Source organism: Nycticebus coucang, chromosome 7, assembly GCF_027406575.1.
Source record: "Nycticebus coucang isolate mNycCou1 chromosome 7, mNycCou1.pri, whole genome shotgun sequence".
Classification (NCBI taxonomy): Eukaryota; Metazoa; Chordata; class Mammalia; order Primates; family Lorisidae; genus Nycticebus; species Nycticebus coucang.
This window is the reverse complement of record NC_069786.1, coordinates 121,889,212-121,910,892: the sequence shown is the minus strand read 5'-3', so window position 1 is coordinate 121,910,892 and position 21,681 is coordinate 121,889,212. Positions and strand designations below refer to the sequence as shown.

At 40.9% G+C, this 21,681-nt stretch overlaps 1 protein-coding gene across 10 annotated transcripts in view; it reads left to right on the top strand.

Annotated features, from left to right (window-relative positions):
• DOCK10 (dedicator of cytokinesis 10) overlaps positions 1-9,539 on the top strand; it is a 277,597-nt gene extending 268,058 nt beyond the window's left edge. For 7 of the 10 annotated variants that reach the window (XM_053597595.1, XM_053597600.1, XM_053597594.1 and 4 more), the window contains 6 exons: positions 43-253; positions 2,069-2,259; positions 4,427-4,527; positions 4,711-4,849; positions 6,140-6,215; positions 8,789-9,539. In XM_053597595.1, the coding sequence (XP_053453570.1) occupies positions 43-253; positions 2,069-2,259; positions 4,427-4,527; positions 4,711-4,849; positions 6,140-6,215; positions 8,789-8,850 (780 nt within the window). In that variant the 3' untranslated portion in view covers positions 8,851-9,539. The remainder of the gene's footprint in view (positions 1-42; positions 254-2,068; positions 2,260-4,426; positions 4,528-4,710; positions 4,850-6,139; positions 6,216-8,788) is intronic. The other 3 variants (XM_053597597.1, XM_053597593.1, XM_053597598.1) reach the window with 1 other exon arrangement.
• Positions 9,540-21,681: the final 12,142 nt, after the last annotated feature.

Here is a 21,681-nt window from a genome sequence, read left to right as displayed (position 1 = left end):
CGTGGCTCACGCTCTTCCTTTGCTCATAATGTGTTAACACAGGTGAACCCCAAGGAGTTGGACCCCAAATACGCCTACATCCAGGTGACCTATGTCACACCATTCTTTGAGGAAAAGGAAATTGAGGAGCGGAAGACAGACTTCGAAATGCACCACAACATCAACCGCTTTGTGTTCGAGACGCCCTTCACGCTGTCGGGGAAGAAGCACGGCGGGGTGGCCGAGCAGTGCAAGCGGCGCACGGTCCTGACGAGTAGGTGCCGGCAGGGGGCGGCTGCGGGGCGCCCGGCTCAGCACGGGCCCCAGGGTTAGCTGGACAGGTCCGGGAGCCAAGGGGGTTTCAGTCCCACAAGCCCGGTTTGAAAATGCTTGCCAGCAAGAGCAGGTGTCCGCCTCCCTTCTCTTTTAAGAGAGAGACCCTTGGCTGGAAATGGTGCCTCGGGCCTGTAATCCCAGAGTTTCAGAAGGCCAAGGCGGGAGGATCACTTGAGGCCAGGAATTGGAGGCCATTCTGGACAACACAGAGAGATGCTGTCTCTACGAAAAACAGAAAAATTAGCCGAGCCTTCACCACTCCAGGCGGTGAGCCCCTCTAGTTCACCTACTCGGAGGGCTGAGGGTCTCGGGCAGGTGGTAGCCTGGATCTCATGAGTTTGAGGTTCTAGTGAGCTGTGATTCACACCTCTCACTGCACTCCAGCCTGGGCAACCGAGCAAGAACCTGTCTCTAGAGAAAGAAACTCTTGGGAAGTCAACTGGAGCAGAAATTGTCAGTACAGTTACTTTACACATCTGTTCCTTTAGGTTTTATATCACAAGGGTCATGGGTCAGTGTCCCGGGAAAGGCACGGGTGCCCTGAACTTTCCCATTCTCTCTCCACTCTCCCTGACATGAGCATTCTGCAGGGTTAGAAGTTCTCATAGTTGTGTACTTGAAGGCAAGATTCTGAACACTCTGGGATTCAGATTCTTCATCTATAAAATGAACGCAGACATTGTCTCCAGCGTCCAGCACTGTCTAGGCCTACCATGAGCCAGTCACCCTTTCATTCATCCCACAGACATGTAAAGAGTGCCAGCTAGGTGCTGGGCGCTGCCAGGGCAAATAAATAAAACATTCTGGCCCTCACGTTACTCATGGTCTGTTAGAGGAAAGAATCAAGTAAAAATAAGGCAAGGATTTCAGGGGAGCACAGTGTGAGACAAGAAAGGGGAACTCAGGGGGCGCCTGTGGCTCAGTCGGTAAGGCGCCGGCCCCATATACCGAGGGTGGCAGGTTCAAACCCGGCCCCGGCTGAACTGCAACAAAAAAAAAAAAAATAGCCGGGCGTTGTGGCGGGCGCCTGTAGTCCCAGCTAGTCGGGAGGCTGAGGCAAGAGAATCGCTTAAGCCAGGAGTTGGAGGTTGCTGTGAGCTGTGTGATGCCACGGCACTCTACCGAGGGCCATAAAGTGAGACTCTGTCTCTACTAAAAAAAAAAAAAAGAAAAGAAAGGGGAACTCACCCAAGGGGCTCCAGAGGCAGATGAGGGGAAGGGGGACACAGACATCCGGCAGGAAATGAGATGTTCCCTGTTTGGAGAGACAGGAATCTCCAGATTGTGTATAGACCTGGGAATAGTACTGACATCCAAACTGTAAGAAACTTATCCAGAGCTTTCATAATTAAAAAATCTAGAATAAAGCTATAACAATATACACTATTAGGTATAGACGGAAGCATTTGGGATTGTGATGTTGTGTAGTTTACGTTCGGTTTACAAGTTGCAGTGGAAGCTGTGACCTTTTCGGTATTGAGCAACTCTAAAGGTCTGGCTGAGCCCTGAGCATGAGGACACGTTGGCAGGGAAGGGAGAAGAGCCCACCAGGCCAGGGGAGCTGGGACAAAAGCTAAGAGGGCTGAGAGAGGATGGTACCTCGCAGAAAAAAATAACTCCCGTGTTAATAAAAAAATGCAGAAGGGACGTGCTCTGTGCTTTGAAATGATATAAGATCCTCTGGACCTGCAGAGCAACCCTTGACCCTTCACTAGCCTCCACCTTGAAACTCATTTCTATGGCTTTTGTGCAGCGAGTCACTTGTTCCCCTACGTGAAGAAGAGAATACAAGTCATCAGCCAGTCAAGCACAGAACTGAACCCTATTGAAGTGGCGATTGATGAGATGTCCAAGAAGGTGTCTGAGCTTAATCAGCTTTGCACAATGGAAGAAGTGGACATGATCCGGCTGCAGCTCAAACTCCAAGGAAGCGTCAGCGTGAAGGTGAGTGAACATTGACCATGGCTGAGATTCGTGTAGCCAATAAAACCAGGTATAAAATAACATGGGAACTTTTTGACAAAAAAATAAAAGAAACATTTTTCTATTTGTGATTCCACCCAACACCGTTCTCTGAGTCTTTATGATTAGTCATACATGCACATTGATGATGTCCAATGCTTGTAGATAAGCCTTTCTTAAGTTGAGCTGAAATAAAATTTCTTCTTCCTTATCCGTGCCATCCCATCTATATCTGTGTCCTAAAGAATGAATGAACTAATGAATAAAAGCCTTTTAAAACTGTTCCAAACAAAGAAAATCTGTTTATTAGTTCATAAAAGGTACATGAGTCTGTCAGGGTTGTGATAGGTAGAAGTCTGCATGCTCACAGTGAGTAGTTGAAGAAATAGAATAAAGAGATGTCACTCGCAAGAATGAGCAGCTTTAGGGAAGCCAGCAAGGGTGTCCCCATCCTAGACCTGAAGGTGCAAGGAGAGGAGGGTCAGTGGAAGCAGATGGGGAAGCTGAGAGGCCCCGCTGATGGCACAGAGATGGACAGGTGTGGCCTCTACAGGGAGGAAGCCCTGGCCAGGGCCGCACAGGTGAGGTGAGGAAGGCGCTCAACCTTGGGCATGAAATTAAAGGGGGCCTGAAACCACTCAGTAATCAAGAGGAAATAATATTTTAATGTGATATTTTTAAAAATCAAAGTTAATTTCAAATGACCATAGAAAACAAAGTATTACAATTTTATGTTTTTATTAAGTCATATACACATAGATCATGAATACGTTTATGCATATGTGGGGTACAATGCATTGATTTTTTTATACAATTTGGAGTGCTTACATAAAACTAATTAATACAGCTTTCACCTCATTTACTTGATTATTGTGTTAAGACATTTATGTTCTACACTTGTTAAATTTGACTTGTACCTTTGCAATATGCTCCATAGGTGTGATCCCACGGTTTACCCTCCCTCTATCAAACCTCCTCCCTCTCTCCTTTCCCACTCCATTTCTCTCCTTCATCCTAGGCTATAGTTGTGATCTATCTTTCATAAGAAAGTGAGTAAATATAAATTGGTTTCATAGAAGCTCTGAGTGCATTGGAATAAAGGCAGGCCAGTAACAGCATCCTGCACAGCTATCCTGGAGCCTGAGGCCAGAGGAGAAATTGATGATGCTGATGCTGATGGTGACTCCACTGTCCTCTCCCCTGCTGCCCTTGTCTGTCCCCTACTGGCTGAGAAGAAAGAAGCCATTGGCCTTAGTCCATACAGGGAGGCTTCCACAGGCCCCTGGCTGAGTGGGGGAGAGGAGAGATGGCATCTGGAGAAGCAAAGGATGGTACATCCAGTGTCATTTACTGCACCTGCCACCCTGGCCATTCCTGGCTTCCTTCTTCCTTTACTTTATTCCTTCCCACACCCGGCAGCCACATTTTAAGATTACATGCACTAAGGAATATGGTCTCTGCCGTCAGTGTGAGCGTGCATAGAACTTGGCATTGTGCATTCACTCTGCCAGTCTGACACATGCCTCCTTGGGCTGGAATCTAAGCCAGACTGTCAGGTGTAAACACGATAAAACAGAGATTCCAGGGAGGTGAGCACACCACTACCACTGCGGAATATCCTTTCATAAAAGTTACGTGTTTATTTTAAAGTTAAAAAAAAAATCAAACATTTGATTTCACATTTTTTGCAGGGGTTTTTTTGTTTGTTGTTTGCTTTTTTGTTTTTTGGCTGAGGCTGGGTTTGAACCTGTCATGTCTGGCATATGGGCCTGGTGCCCTCTCCTTGGAGCCACAGGTGCCACCCCTGATTTTACATATTTTAAATGTAAATAAATGTGTTGGCATTAATAGAAGTGAAGGCGGTGTTCAGACGCAGATTTCTAGTATGCAGATAAGGCCAAAATGTGAAAGGGTGGCAAGCGGCTTGCAGTTGGGGAAGGATGGCGGTGACAGGCAGGGCTCAGACGCAGCCTGTGTGGGCTAGCTGCAAGGGAGCAATAAACCAGGTGTGCAAAGGACAGGACTGCAGGGCCACCCGAGAGAACTCGGTGCCCACCATTGGTGTGACCACTTGCTACTCCTTCCAGCCACGGGGAAGGCCTCCTGGAGAGGGGAGGGTCATCCTCCCCAATTCCCTTCTCTCCAATAGGTCAACGCCGGCCCCATGGCCTACGCACGAGCTTTTCTTGAAGAAACTAATGCAAAGAAATACCCTGACAACCAAGTAAAGCTTCTGAAGGAGATCTTCAGGTATGTTCCCCTTTGTTGGAATATTCTTCCTTGAATTCTTTCAGACAGGGAATCCTGAATCACTGGGGAAGCTGCCTTCAGGGTGGCAGAGGCCATCAGCAACCCAGCTTTGAACTCAGTGTCACTGAACTCAACTGCCGCTTCCCAGGGCTGGTTTTTAATTTGTTTGCTCTGTCACTGAAGGCACTTTGCAGATGCATGTGGGCAGGCCCTGGACGTGAATGAACGTCTCATCAAGGAGGACCAGCTGGAGTACCAGGAAGAGCTGAGGTCCCACTATACAGACATGCTCAGCGAGCTCTCCGCCATCATGAACGAGCAGGTGAGCTTCCCACGGGACGGGCACAGTCAGCAGCAGAGAGAAAGCCCCCAAGGGATGGGAAAGGGTCTCTCTTCTTGCTTCTGAAATCACTGCACCTTACATCAGCACCATGCTGCCCAGCTGTTCTCTCTCCTATGCACGGCACCCTTTGCCTTAAAGTAGAGATCAGATTAGGGAAAAGAAAAATGTGAGAACCCACATACCTTCCACGGTTTCAGAGGGTGTTTATCCAAACCATAGGAACCATTGCTCTTCCAGAATGTGCTGGTCCGATTGGACCCTGAGGAGCAGTGGGTGGTGTTCCTACTAGGGTTTATTGCCACACTCCGTCATCCCTGCTTGCAGGCCTCTCAACCCCCAAGCCATGATGTTCAGTCCCACAGCGCGGCCACTCGGGGTCCCTGCACCACACAGTCAAAGAACCCAAGGACTAGTCTAGTGAGGCCTTTTACCTCCAAGGTCACCTCTACGGATGCCGGCCTCCTGCAGAGGTGCAAGACTGGGATAAAATTCAACCTCCCACTCACAAGCAAATCCTCTACAGTTTCTGGCATGGATCCAGCAGGTTTTGTAAGGCTGCGCACAGAATGTGGGCATTCAACAATCTCAGTGCTTTTCGGATGTTAAAATCAGCTGGTTGAAAGCCAACTGCTTCTGGCCTCCTTTGCCTAGTTCTCAGGCGTCCATCCACCTTCATGCTCTACCTGGACGTATCATTATCTGGGGTCCCTTCCAGAAGTTAGATATGTTCTTTCCAGAAAAATTGAGGGCCAGAACTTAAGCTGTTCTCCCAATTGTGCTTCCTGTGTATTCCAGTAACCACTCATTTTAACATTTGCACCCCTTCCTTCCCTTAAATGGTCTAGCACTATTAATACTCTTCACAAAATATGAAAGGTATTGTACAAACCTTTTGTCCTAATTGCATTTCCCATATATATTTCTATTTTTCCCCCCATCCTCTTCTACCCATATTTGTAACTCTCCATAATGGCTAGAGAAAGAAATGGTTGATTGGCTTATATTGGAGAGAATTAATCTCCTTGCACAGAATTTCTAGCAAAGGTAGTGCTGGTTTGGGCTTTTTGAGGGGTCACGGGAACTAAATACTCAAGGGAGGTGCCTTTGATAGCCTAGGGGAAATTATACATCTAGAAATGAAACAGAAAGAAAGAGCACCGTGGATCTGAAAGGTGAGACAGGTGGTGAGGGAAGGCTACCTCTAACTGGAAATCACATCTGACCTTGAAACTTCAGGCAAAAACGGTTTTTTCTTTTTTTTCCTGGCAGCTCTGTCGAGGTCCATGTTTGTACAGCTTCTGTTCCTCTGTGTCTAGTATTTCCCTCAGTACTGTAAGCAAAAGTGGTATGTTTTTCTTTCCTTATGTCTACTCTGTCTTTTGTGGCCTTCTTGTCTACCTATCTCTACATAGCCATTCTTAGCATTCTACATGTTTTTATTTTATTCCATTTCAAGGTAGGTCTAAGGGGGGAACATCAGGCAATTAGAACTAAAGTTGGCAACTTTGCTTTTAAAATGGATGCAGATGGATCTGGTGGCTCCCACATGTAGTGCCAGCTATTTGGGAGGCTGAGATGGGAGGACAGCTTATGTCCAGGAGTTTAAGACCTGGACATAAGCTATCAACTTGGATGATATAATTGAGGACCCCACCCATGTCTAAAAAAAATGAAAATTCATACTTCATCAACTTCTAAAATGTATTTCAGATTTTTTTTTTTTTTTTTTTTTTTACAAAACAAAAGTACAAAATAGCCAGGCATCATGGCTGGTGCCTGTAGTCCCAACTACTTGGGAGGCTAAGTCAAGAGATTCACTTGAGCCCAGGAATCTGAGGTTACTGTGAGCTAATATACCACGGCACTCTACCAACAGTGACAAAGGAAGACTCTGTCACCAAAAAAAAAATAATAAAATAAAATAAAATAACAATAATTAAAAGGAGAGAAAAATAGCTTCTTTTCCAGGAAGCCTTTGCTAAGAAGCAATTTGACTCTTTGCTCCCTGGAAACTGGCATGAAGAAAAGAAACTGATAGATCATAGGGGTCTTGCTAGTCAGCAAAAGAAAAAGATCTGTTTGCAGGAAAGATAAACTTTCTGCTGTCCTTAGCTTTGATGGGGATTTGTCACATAGGTCTTCATATGTGCAATTTCCTTCCCATATCTATCTACTCAAGCACATATTCTGGAAACAGGTATAATCATTATTATATTCTACCATTGAATTTTTTTTTAAAGAGACGGGGTCTTACTCTGTTGCCCCAGCTGGAGTGCAGTGGCATGAACAGAGTCCATTGCAGCCTCAGGTTCCTGGGCACAAACCATCCTCCCTCCTTGGCCTCCCAAAGGGCTGGGATTACAGGCATGAGCCATACCTGGCCTCTACCATTGAACGTTTAAAAATAAAAACAATTAGAATGGATAGATAGACATAGAAATATGAAACTAGAAATAAAAAAGACAGAATTAATTATTTGATTCATTCCAAAAGTGTCCAGAAAAGGCTTAGCTAGAAGAGTATTCTGTAGCCACCTCGCTCATGAAGGACCCTTCAATATAAGAAAAGAGATGGAACAAGATAAAGTAAATGTTAGTGTCTAAAATGAAGATACTGGGATGAAGTGGGTTGAGTTCTCAGTGTCCTGAAGGAAATAATTGCTTTCACAAGCAGCCAGAATTCCACCCTGTTTTGTAAATAGCCAAGGAAATATAAAAGCCTCCTTGGTTAAGACCAATGTGATACATTTAAGTATTTAAATGACATATAAATATGAGTCGTTCATGTGGAATTTGTTTCAACATTCAGTGAAAATGATGGCATAGTGAAATCGACTTTGGTAATGAGTATTAAATACACAATACAGAACAGGCCCATTCTGTTATGGGGCCAACCAGGTGAGATGCAAAATTATTAACATACAGAGGGAGCCAAAAAATGTATACACACTTTAAGAAAGAAAAAGAATGTATTAAAAATGCAATGCTGAAGTCACATTTAACTTCTGCAATTATAAGAAACGTAAGATACGATATACAAGATAACAAATGTTATCTGTATATATTGAGTATTACAATTTTAATACAGTTTTTTCCTTTCCTAAAATGTGTATACATTTTTTGGCCCCCTCTGTATTGCTTTGAGAGCCTCAGATACTCTCCAAACACATTAGCCAAATTTTTATGCAGACCCTTGTGACATCAATCACAAGGAGAATTTATTGGTAGACTAGATGCTGAGTGTTTTGCAGGGGGAAGAAGTAAATCATATGTTGGAAAACGAATAGCGATAAAGGTCAGGATAAAGGTACAGGATGGCAATGTGTGAAATTTGTGGGAAAACCTTCCCAGCTAGAAATTTAATTTCACTTCTGTACAGAGATACATTTGAGAGGTGCCTGGGGTTTCTGTTCTTGTGTTTACATATGATTATTTGACTATACCTGATAAAAGTAATTTATAGGCATATCAATATTATTTTCAAAAGTAAATTCAGGTCAAGATATATTTTTCCTATATTTCCATTTATGCAGACATGTAAATGAGGTTTCTAATATTTCCCTCCTTTGATAGACTTTAACAACATACGTTATAAACTTATCGCAATGAATAAAAACATGGAATGAATCGGATTCATTTGTAAGTTTCATTGAAACATTTATTAATTCATATCTGATAGTTAAAGAGGATTGTGAAGCTACTTCAAATTTTGCCAAAATGACTAGCACGTGGGCTTGGGAAAAACTCTTCAGATCTATGTTGATTTTTAGTCTGAGTTTTAATTTTGGCAGATTTTAATTTAATTTTTAATTTTTTGTTCTGGGTTTTAATTTTGTGTTTTGGGGATATTAATGTTAACTTCTCCATTATCTTTTTTTTTTTTTTTTTTTTGCTGTGCTCTGTTTTCTCCTGTCTTCAGATTTCGGGCAGGGACGACCCTTCAAAGCGCGCAGTGGAGCGAACCTGCACTCGGGTCATTAGCAAGGTGAACCCCGCCCTGCCCACGGTCCTGGTGTCCTCCAGCGCTGAACTCTGAGAGCGGCACAGCATGAGACCCACCTCTAAGAGAACTGTCTGAATTTGCAGCTAATCTCGGGGAAGAGAAATATTTAATTTATTTGAACTTTTTATGGTGTCAGTATTTTTGTTTACCTCACTAGCTTGAGAATTTTGCCAGTGTCTGGATTTGCACATTTTGTATGATTTTTCTTTCCTTTGAATGGTATTGATCAAGCCAAGCTAAATATCTGCCATGAAATTCCAGTGAATGTGTAGCTCAAAAGCAAACCCTAAGTTTGCTGTCCAGATATAATATGTTCAATGCCCCAGTCCTAGCACCCATATTTTGTAGGTTAAAGTGAATGTTTTTGTAACATTGAAGCATATTTCAGATGTAAATAAAAGATTGTAAAATATATGGTTTTTACCAAATTTAAGAGATCTTTTTTTGGTTAATACTTATGACAGTACTAAAATTATATGAATAACATTTCAGATACCACTATATTAAAATATTTGTGTATGTGTACAAAAGTGTTGATAAATACTAACCTTTAATGTTTGTGGAGTTTCTTTATTTGTAATATATGTGCTCTTAAAAACAATGGGATATGAAATCATGGAAGTATTTTGTTGTTGTTAATAGAAATAAAAAATACAATTACTTTGCATTTGGTTTCCTCTTGAAGACTGGGTAGCTTACCACTGAAAGTAGCTCACTGGACATCTGTTGAATGCAATTCTATGCTCACATACTTATAATGTCTTACAAAGAAGTGAAGAAAGGACTGAAATCTCAGTTGAGAAGTTCCTTTACAGATAAACTACACAGATCAGGGGCTTCTAAACCTAGTAGAGTATCCTCAAATTATTTGAGCAGAATATAATTAATCACAACCTTGAGGGTTGTGGTAGTTACCAGATTGTTCACAAATATTCCCTTCCTACCCTCCATAAACTTGTGGTAGAATTGCACTCTCCAGACTCTTTGGAAGTTAGGCATGACCATGTGACTTACCTTCTCCATTGAAACGTGAGCAGAAATGACATGTGTTCACTTTCAGGCAGAGGCTTCCATGCCAGTAAGTGGTTCTGCCCAAGCCCCTGCCCTGACGTAGTCATCTTTCACATCTCTGCACATGGAGATGGAAGCTCTGTCGGCCTGAGTCCCCGGCTGACCCTGGTGAACATGATGTGCACACATCCTTCTCTCAGCTATCTCTCTTGGTCATACAGTAAGGCCCCCAAGATTTAGAATTAGTTGTTACTACAGCATGATAAGCTTATCCTGGTGGACCTGTATTTTTATCAAAAGTGGGACTGATTCTGAGGCAGGTTTGGGGACCACTGACCCACTCCACCTTCTGGTCTACCTCCTTGCCTCAGCCAGCATCAGCTCTAGTGGAACTGAACTGAGTGAGTTGCCTCTGGATGAAGAAGGGAGGGAGAAGGACGTTATTTTACATTCCCCTTCGGCAGCTGTTCCTAAGTCTCAGACTCAAAGAAGGAGAATTGAGATGAGTTCTTTGTTCTGCTACACAGTCCACTGGCTAGTATCTGCACACCAGGCTGAGGACATACTGTGTGCTCAGAAGTGAAAAAGGATATTTTGGGTGAGAACTCATCCCTCAAGACAACATTTAACTGCTCTTTTCTCAAATAGAGCTACTTTATTTTTAAAAGATCTGCCTAGAATGAGCTGAACTCTGCCTGGAAGCATCACTCCCAACTTCATTCTGGGGCTAGTTCTCTTGGTTCCGATCTGTCAGGTCAGTATTTGAGCTGCTCTCTTCTAATTCCCTCATTTGGATTTTTAGACAGCCTTAGGCATTATTACTCCTCCAGAAAGATGCACCTTTGGTGTCATCTCCCATGTAATCGTTCCCCTTAGAATTAAAGATTTAAAATATTTGTGCCCCTCCCAATCTGCCCATCTCCCATGTCCCAAGGACAATGTCAGCAATGGGTTGCCATCCAAACCAGACAATAAATCCTCCAAAAATATATCTGAGGAAGTAATTGAAAATAATAGGTCTTTTTACCCTTAGTTAGTGCCAAATATTCTATTTTTTGCATCACAAATACCATTATGTCCTATATACACTAGGGGTAGAAAACTCCACTGCATCCTCAGCTAATTAACTACCCCTAGATATATTACTTTTCCCCACATAAGAAAAAAACTCAAATTAATTCAAGGTGGGGGCGGGGGAATGAAGGAGCGGGGAGAAGAGAGGAGGGAGGAGGATGGATGTGCTTCCACTTAATGGGCACAATGTTGGGATAAATGGCACACTTCTTTGGGGCAGGACATAATTATAAGAGGAACTCTACCTAACAAATGCAAAACCTAATTCTTGTACCCTCAAATTAACCTGAAACAACTTTTAAAAAAAAAGAAAAGTGAAAGGTAAAGAATGAAGTCACTCACTAGTCACTCGCTACTCTGATAAATCTGACAGTTGGTTAATGCCTGTTTAATTACAAAGTAGTCATAATGACGAGGTTAGCAATATTTTCCATTCTTATACTCCACTCACTACAGATACATAAAAGAACATTTAAAATTATAAATTCAGATTATGTAAAACATAAATCATGATCAGAATATTGTATAATACACTCAGATCCTCAAATAAAAACAATTATAATGCATGCATAAGATAATGCCTTGTAAATAGTGACCTGATTTTGAATTGCCAAGACATCGAATTCTTATTTTTATATTTTTTCATCTTTATATAATTTTTTGGTAAAAAATACCTTACAAAGGAGTGTCCATTATCCAAACCTCACATAAGCACATTCCTATTCTGTGTTCTTATTTAGAAACTGATATTGGTGGGCCTATGGGAGTATTTCCTTCCCTGAGCCAGGAAATAGCTTTCCATGAGATGCAGTCAGGACCAGGGGGAGAGTGTGTTACTAGGAAGCTTGGCTTTTAAAACCCTGAACGTTGCTCTGCAGAAATATTTCACCATGTTTGCTGACAAATGATTTATCATCTTATAATACTAGTCAAACTCCAGGAAAGCAAAAATATACCTTATATTATAGAATGTCAGTGCTTCTTTGAGCAGCTTGGAAATAAAAAACATTTCAGATCAAACATGACAAAATGATCCTAAATCAAATTTAATATTTACTCATATTATAAGGAGCCCTCATCTCCTCTACCCCGACACTTGTATCAGTGAAAAAAATATGTATAATATACTGTGTTTATGATAATATATGCTGATATTATATTTTGTTTAGAAACAGAGAGAGTTCAGGCATGATTAACATTCCAGATTCTCCACCAGAAGCCCCTCTCCTTCCTCCTAATTTCAAACTGCTATAGCAGTGTAGTGGCTCGAGGTAGCCACTGAAATAATTGAAAGTAAGTAAGGATTTAGATGTTGTTGTTTTTTTTAAAAAAAGGGGGGGGGAGGTATTTACTAATGACCTGCACAGCAAGCCAGCCCCATCTTAGTGCCTGCAGGCCCCAGGGAAAGCACAGCCTCTGGGTTTTATACACAACTTTGGGGAGTATCAGCTGCTCCTTAGAAGACTCCCAGGGTCTTAATTAACTCTGTTCTCAGAACAGCCCACCAGCAAGGTCTTGAAAACAACCCACCTATAGAGTCTTCTTCAGCCTCATTTCCATAATAGCCCAGGTCAGCTTGACCCAAAGCAGTCCAAAGTAGCCTACCTGAATCTCTGAGGCGCCCTCCTCATATCTAGCTAGTTACCTACCAGGACCCTATCTGCTTGTCTACATGTAACCTTTCACATTAGCCACAGTGTTCCACTCACCTAAAAAAACCCTAACTTGCTTCTCCTCCTGAGAAACACTCCTTTCCCATTTCTCCAACTATGTGAATCTAACCCATAGACATTGGGAGCCAGTGTACACATACATGTGATGAAAGCAATGAGATCACACCTAGGACCACCCTCAGGACTGGGCTCCCATTTCCCAGCAGCTGAAGGCTCTCAGCTGAGTGTCTCTTGTCTAAGGTCACATATCACATCATTTCTATGTCATTCTAAGAACTAGCATCCTTGAATCTCTTTTATAAGGAAATTTTTTTTTAAATATTAGGGTTTACTGGGTTTTATCCCTTTTAAGTTCTCAGCTTAGCAGGATTTTGCCAGTATTTGAAACTGGATATGTATATCTGTTGGAGCAAACTCAGGCAAAATTATTAATGACATGATCTTTTTATCTGGAAGTTTCCCAACTCCTCTTTCTCCCAGATCCTTTAGATTCTTATTCCCTCCCCACTACTAGGTCACCTATTATTAAAAGTCTGCCCACTTTCACCTCTCCTGTTTAACATAGTACTAGAAGTCCTAACCAGAGCAATTAGTTAACAGAAAGAAATAAAAGGCCATAGTACTAGAAGTCCTAACCAGAGCAATTAGTTAATAGAAAGAAATAAAAGGCATCTAAATCAGAAAAGAAGAAATCAAATTGTCCCTTTTTGCAGATAACATGATCTCATGTCTAGAAAATCCTAAAGACACTACAAGAAAAAATCTTAGATATGATAAATAAATTCAGTGAAGCTGCAGGATTAAAAAATCAACATACAAAAATCAGTAGCATTTCTACACACGGATGATGAACTAAGTGAAGGAGATTTCAAGACAGCAATCCCATTTATAATATCTACAAAAAACAATAAAATGCTTAGAAATAAATGTAACCAAGGATTGGAAAAACCTCTAGAAGGAAAGCTACAAAATACTGATCAAAGAAATTGAATAGGACATGAACAAATGGAAAGATGTCCCAAGCTCATAGATAAGAATCAATATCATTAAAATGACCACACTACCAAATCTACAGATTCAATGCAATCCCTATCAAAATACCAATGCCATCTTTTACAGAATTAGAAGAAAAAAAAAATACTAAAATTTAGATGAAACCAAAAAGGAGCCTGAACATCCAAAGCAATCCTGAACAAAAAGAACAAAGCTGGAGGCATCACAGTACCTAAGTCCAAAATAAATTACAAGCCTATCATAACAAAAATGATCTGGTATTGGTATAAAAACAGACAAATAGACCATGAAAAAGAATGGAGAACTCAAAAATAAATCCACATATTTACAGCCAATTGACTTATGACAAAGGCCTCAAGAAAATACATTTAGGAAAGGACCCCTCTTCAATAAATGGTATTGGAAAAATTGGATCCATATGTGGAAAATGAAACTAGACCCCTATGTCTCACTATATGTATATAAAAATCAATTCAAGATCGATTACAGACATAAACATGAGCTCCCAAACTATAAACTACTAGAATAAAACATAGAGGAAATACTTTAGGACATTGGTCTAGGCAAAGATTTTATGACTAAGACCTCAAAAGCCCACAGAACCAAAAATAGATAAATAAGACTATGTAAATTAAAGGACTACTGCACAGCAAACGATCAGCAGAGTGAAGAGACAACTTACTGAAGGGGAGAAAACATTTGCTAAGTATTCCTCTGGCAAGGTCCTAATATTCACAATATACAACAAACTCATATAATTCAATAGTAAAAATACAAATAATCCCATTAAAAGGTGGGCAAAGGGCATGAACAGACATTTCTCAAAAGAAGACGTACAAATGGCCAACAGGTGTATTAAAAATGTTCAACATCACTCGTCAACAGGAAAATGCAAATCAAAACCATAATGAGATACTATACCACAGTTAGAACAGCTATTATTAAAAAAAACAAAAAAAGAACAGATGCTGGTGAGGATGTGGAGAAAAGGGAACTCATACACTATTGATAGGAATGTAAATTGGTACAACGGAGGTAGGGAACCAGCAGGCACTTCTTAACATAAAGTCAAAAGCCCCTAACCACTCTGCTCAAAGGCAGGCTGTGGTGACAGAACAGTTTAGACTGGTGGAACAAACATAGTGAAGGGTTTGACCTCTTCTTGACCTTGCATCTCATTATACCCCAGTTATAATATTAATATATTAGCATGCTAAAACAAAGTCCTACCCACTCCACAACGAAAATACAAGGAGGGACCTTATAAAGAAAAGAAAAAGAGGGACTCTCAGTTCTAGGAAAGCATTGCCCCTTTCTTAAAATTAACAAGAATATCCCTCCCCTGCTCAGCTTATGATCAAGACATTGCTTAAATAAGGAAATCAAGAAAACCACAGGGGCAGTTTTTCTCATCAGGGAGAATTCGTCTCTGCTCTGTCTTCATAAGTCTTCTATATTTCCTAAGTAAAACTTGCTTTCACTTGCAATGTCAGCTCACTCTTGAATTCTTTCTCATACAAACCCAAAGATGCACTTGGATTTCAAGTGAGTCCCCGCATTGAAAATTACTTTCCTGTAACGATCACTGTAGAAAATGATATGGAGATTAAAAAAAAAAAATACGACTACCATACAGATCCACTATTTGTGTTCTGGGTATTTATCCAAAGGAAAGAGATACCTGCACCTCCTTGTTTATTGCAGCACTATGCATGATAGCCAAGCTATGGAATCAATCCAAGTGTCCGTCAACAGATGACTGGATAAGGAAAATACAGCACATATACACAATGGAATGCTATTCAGCCAGAAGAGAATTGAAATTGTGTCTTTTTTAACAACATGGATAGAACTGGAGGTCATTACATTAAGTGAAATAAGCCAGGCACAGCAAGACACTTACTACATGTTCTTGTTCATATGTAGGAGCTAAAAAAGTGGATCTGGTGGAGGTAGAGAATAGAATGATAGAAACCATTGTGCTGGCAGGGGAAGGGAGGAGATGACAGAGGTTGCTTAATGGGTAAAACCATACAGTTATATGTAAGTTCTAATATTTGATAGCAGAGCAGGGTGACCAGACTTAACAACAGTATATTGTATATTTAAAAATAGCTAGTAGGAAGGACTTGAAATGTTCCCAACACCTTTGATATTCCTGTATGTATGGGATGGAATTTATGACAAAAATAACTTGAAGATCACAAGACTCAAGAAAGACACTACCATGAGCACATAGGGTTGATCTTAGAATATAAGAGATAGATCAAAACCTTTCCACATGGAATTCATGAAAATTATTAGGAGAAGGCAACGGTAACTAAGCCTGAGTAACTGAGCAAGCTTCACAAAGAATAGCTGTAGATAGCCCTAGCCTGGAGGATTCTCTAGGGGAATCTGCTTGCTATTTTCTTACATCATTAACATTAATACCCTAATTATAAGATAGTTGTTTCTTGGATATAGATCTAATTTATAAGGGAATTTTTTGGACAAAATCTCACTCCTTACCTAGGAAGAGTGCAGTGGCATCATCATAGCTTGCTACAACCTCAAACTCCTGAGCTCAAGTGATCCTCCTGCCTCAGCCTCCCAAGTAGCTGGGGACAACAGGTATGTACCACAATACCCAGACAATTTTACTATATTTAGTAGAGACAGAGTCTTGCCATGTTGCTCAGGCTGATCTCAAACTTCTGAGCCCAAGCAATCTTTCCACCTCAGCCTCCCAGAGTGCCAGGATTATTGGTGTGAGCCACCACCCCTGGCCAAGATATTTATTCTTAAAGCTGATGACTTTTCTTGTATTTCATCAAAAATAGTACAACCATGACTAGTCCTAAAACCATGTTGGATGGGGTATGCTGCTGTTGTTGCTATAAGTAAAACGGGTAAATGCAGGATATTTTACTAAACCAAGTGGCCCATGGACGGAGGAAGTTTGTCTCATAATACTCCCATGAAGGCCAGGGAGCTTCTATGGATTTCTGTGGAATCCCATCTTCTGCAAAGTGACTTTTCCCCTTAGACAAGCAATTTATTTTAAAGAAATAAAGAATAATCACTAAGTTCTATAAATCAATTTGAATCCAAACAAAATGTCTTTTACTTTTTAACAAGAGTAATGTAAACTGAAAATTCACCTGAAAGGCTCTGGCTGATTCTATGGAAACATTTCCAAGCAGCAAGCCAAGCCCAGAGGGAGAGGACTTTCACTGGCCTCTGCTCAAAAGCCCTCCTTTAGACCCATGAAGTCAGACAGGCCCGTGTGTTGCACTGAGTGGTTTCAGATTTGCAGGTTTTTCCTTCTTCTGAACAGCTGAGTAAAAATTCATTGACTCTCTTAGGTTTATTCAGTATCACTGAGCTAAATAATTTGGGAAATATGGGACCCTTACTTTGTATTTACCATTTCAAAGAGCTGAAAATATTAATAGAAGTTCTCTCCAGAAAGAAATGATTTCCATTAGGATTTTAAGCCCCAGAGTTGTAAATGATGCAAGATCATCATTACTCTTTCCCCCCAGGGACCCGGGTTCACATGTTACGACTATTCATAGCTAACACTGGGGATAAGTTGAGAATGAACAATAATAGCTGCTCTGAAGCCAGTGCCTTCTCTAGTTTAATTGTGCTACCAGAGCCTCTACTTAGTTCTCCCATTTTTCCTTTCCTGTCTCACTATGACTCCTGCTTGGAATGAGTCAGAACCCTTAGAGGGGATGGGAAGGTACCACTCCCCAGAAATGGGGATTTCCTAACACCATTTGGCAAGAATGAAAGTGATGTTAAAAATAATGTGTTGAATGCAAATGAATCTAGCCTAGCAAAGCAAGCCAACACTTCCCTGACTTCAGGACAGATCACCAGCCCTCAGGAGTCTGATGTATCCCATTTGCAAAAGCTCCCACACAATGAGGCATCTGTTTGTTTCTGGAGGATATCATGGCAACATCATTTTACACCTCTCAGTACAGCCTTCATTGGCCTTTATTCATGTGTACATCATTAAAACTTGGATCTTCAAAACAAGTTGTCAATAAAATAACAGGATGCCTTAAATTTGAACAGGTTTCAATATGGCTTTTTGATACTATTGATTTTTTCCACTCACATCAAACATGCAGCCTTTCTAGTCTTTTCAACAAAAACTGAGAAAAAGTGACTTTGATAAAAAATGTAGGGCTGATGGAGGACTGAAATTTAGTTCCCTCTTCTGGAGACCGCAGAAATATTTCACATCTGGAATTATGGACAAATTGTCCCACCCTGTCACCTCACAAATGGCCCTGAGTGCAGTGCTCCTCTTGAGAGAAAACCAGGTTTATCTTCTAATCTAAGCAGTTTCATCTCTTTAATGGAATTAGCAACTTCTTGGGTTTCCTGTTTATCAGCTGATATGCCCTCTGAAGCATATTCCCTCTCTATCAATTACTTAGCAAGTAATATTTTTCTCATCAGAATAACCTACTTAAGTTTTCTATACTGATACCTGACATCTGAATACACAATTAAAATCAGGACTGAAAGACTTGCTGTTACCAAGTGTGGGCAACAAACACCTTCTCCTGGCGTCACTCAGCTAAGATGTTGCACACGCAGCACAAGATTAAAGAAAAGAGAAGTTCATTAAAGGAGATATCTGTGGCAAAGATGGGTAGGTGCCTTCCCATATTGTTCTGCTCTTCCTTCTCAGTAACACAACTGTGATTTTATGCAAGGGATGAAGGTGCCAAGACAAAGATGATATTTTTCAGGCCACCTTACTTTGTGATAAAGGTCTGACCAATGACGAAGAAGTGGAAGTGTCAGGTGACACTTCTAGAAAGTTCATAAAAGAACAGGGCACAGCTGGCCTGGGCCTTTCCGGGGTTTTTGCTTGTTTGTCTATTTTTTCACTTCCTCCCTCCTCCATGGTGTGTGAGCCTCAGTTCTGCCATCTTGGATTGGGGGAAGATTGGCGGCCACACATTAAGGAGGGAGGAACGGAAAGAAAGATGCCAGTCCAAGTGGTGATGAAGCATCATGCCAATCTCAGACTGCCTATTTCTGGAGAGGAAAAAGAAAACTTCAGAACTTAATTCATTTAAGCCAGTGTTATTACTAACATGATTATATGACTTCTTATACATGTCTTTTTAGACTTTCCCAAGGATATGTGGTCCCTTTTGTAGGAACTTAGATTCTTAACTTTTATTTAATCCTTTGGGATGTGACCAAGTGAAACTTTATAAGGGTATTGAAAGTCTTTGGTTAAAGACAAATTCTACTGCAAGAATTATGTTTGAATCAAACACCTAGAATACTACTGTACTACAAAAGTAGTAAATATTTCAATACAGCAACTTAGATACAATGTTAATCTAAAGGCCTATTAGCTCAAGGACTGGTGAAAATCTGTAGACTGAAAACTAACTACTAAATATTTGGTCATGGCTGTGGACTTAAGGACTTTGGGTTATAAGAACTAGCTTAGTAAAAACAGAAGTATTGGCTTATCAAAAAAAAAAATATGTTCAAAGACAAATTTGGTTTCTAACATGGCTGGAAGGAATCTCTCTCTCCTTAGCTTTCAACTTTTCCTTTTCATTGATTTTATTCTGAGGCAAACTCTTCCTATATGGCTGCAAAATCAGCCACTAACAGATCTAACACTATAGTTTACCAGCTTAAAAAATGAAAGAACGAATGAAAGCACTTCCTCCAAGATGTGATACTTGAGATTATCATTCAGTAAATATCATTATCTCCTGCTCAACCTTCATGAGAGATATTGAGAGCATGTGATACTCTGGCCAATGGACACTAGGAGAAGTGACTAGACTTAAGGTGAAATAGGCCTGCACAGTGAAACTTGGTCTTGTACTTGGCTTTCCTTATTAGAGAACTATAATTGAGTTGAGTAGCCACTGGCCCAAGGAGGATGAAAGACCACATGAAGCAAACCTGAAGCCCAGCCCAGCCAATCTTAGCATGGGTGAAAGAGGAATAAATACTATTGTGTGCAAGTTAGTGGAGGGGGTGGGGTTTCTACAGCATGTATGAGGTGACAGCTAACTGGTGCAAGTGGAATTCCAACAGAATTCTCAGGCCTGAATCTCATGAACTCCGATCAGTATTTCTCAAATTGTGGCCATCAGCATCACCTGGGAACTTGCTAAAAGTGACCAGGTTCCACTCAAGACCTACAGAACTGCAATTTTTGTTTCAACAAACCCTCTAAAGGATTCTGATTCACTATAAAGTTAGAAACCTGTGGACATAGGTCATATGCACATCTCTTAAACCAATATAGTGGCTAACAGGCCAGGCCAGCAGGTGGGGGGAGGGATGAAAGGGATGAAGGTGCCAACACAAAGAGTTATCTGAACTAGTGAGCAGAGCCTGAGAGGGCACATTTCTCTTTTTCTTTTCTTTTTTTTAATCGTTGGGGAGTCATTGAGGGTACGATGAGCCAGGTTATGCTGCTTGCATTTGCTGGGTAAAGTCCCTCTATTAATGGTGTCCCACTTCTCAAGAGGTGTGTCACATTTCTAACGGATTCCTGGGTGATGCTGGTGCTGCTGCTGGTCTGAGACCACACTTGAAGAACCACTAGTCGAGGCTACCTGTGGGGTAGTTGTGGGAAATCAACATTCTGTTAACAAAAGAAGAAATCAAAGGATGATGGAGATTGGGCAGGCAACAAATGTCAATCACAGCTGCATACTTAACAAAAGAAAACCGTTCTGACAACCACCAATATTCTGCAACAATTCCGCCTGTACAGGTAATTCTGGAGCAAAAAGAGAAATCTCATCTGTCGTTCAGTTCATGAGATGATTCGAGACATGAACATATTTTTTGTCTTTCCAGTTTTGCTGAAAGAGAGACAGCAGTTTTTGCGACAGAGAGCCATGTATCACTTTCAGATGTGATGTGAGTTGTCACACAAATCTTTCTGAGCACAATTCACCGAAGATAAATACAGTGCTTACGCTGCCAGTGTCTGTGCATCTAACAATTGAGTCGTTTTGATCCTTTCTACTGAAACCAAAACAGCACCCTGTCGCTTTGAGTGATCTAAGATGAAAAATAGAATCACAGATACTGACTATTGTTGTTAGTTTTAATCTGTTCTTCAAATCTAGAAAGCAAAGAATTTAGAACTCAAAGGATCTTAGAGATTATCCCGCCCAAATACCGCAAACCATCAAGACAACAAACACATTCCACCCCCAAATGTGTTTTATTTGTCCTGCACGCCAGTGTTTTTCTTCTAATTGGAACATTCTCCATATTTTAAATTTTTCAAATTTTCTTGATAATATACGATATACAATATGGACAAAAGTCCCCACATGGCACTGTGAACCAGAGGTCCTTTGATAAGGACACTGCTGCTCTGACGTTTTACAACCAGCCCTCTGCACTCATTTCTAGGGCCCACCTGGGTCCTGTTGGTATTAGGTTTGAGCCTCTCACCTAGACCAGCTGCCTTGTTCACCAATAACAATAGGTCCTTGGTGATAACCTACTTTAACTCACATCATCTCTGTAGGGGCAGGATAAGCTTCCATTGTCAGTGTTTCACAATTCCAGAATGTGGTTTCTCTTAGAGACATTTATGCACCATGGAAAAGAGGACTGCAAAAGTTTGCCATCAGAATTCTGCTCAGACTGAGGCAGGCGGTAACATCATACAGAATTAAGTTCAGAAAGCTGAAGAACAAACACACGAGTGGTGTAAGAGACATCAGACCACAAGTCTAATGGGAAGTGCATCTTCTCTGATGACATACCTTACATATCTTCAACTCCTTTGGCTAGAAAGATATTTGCACCCTCAAGTTCACAGCAACACTGTTCACACTAACCCAGATATAGAAGCAAACTAAATGTCCTTTAATAGATGGATGGATTTTTTTTAAGTATGACATATACATATAAAGGAGTATTAATCGGCCTTTAAAAGGAAGGAAATTTTGATGACATAGATGAATCTTGAATACACGAGGCTAAGTGAAATAAACCAGTCATGAAAAGACAAATACTGTC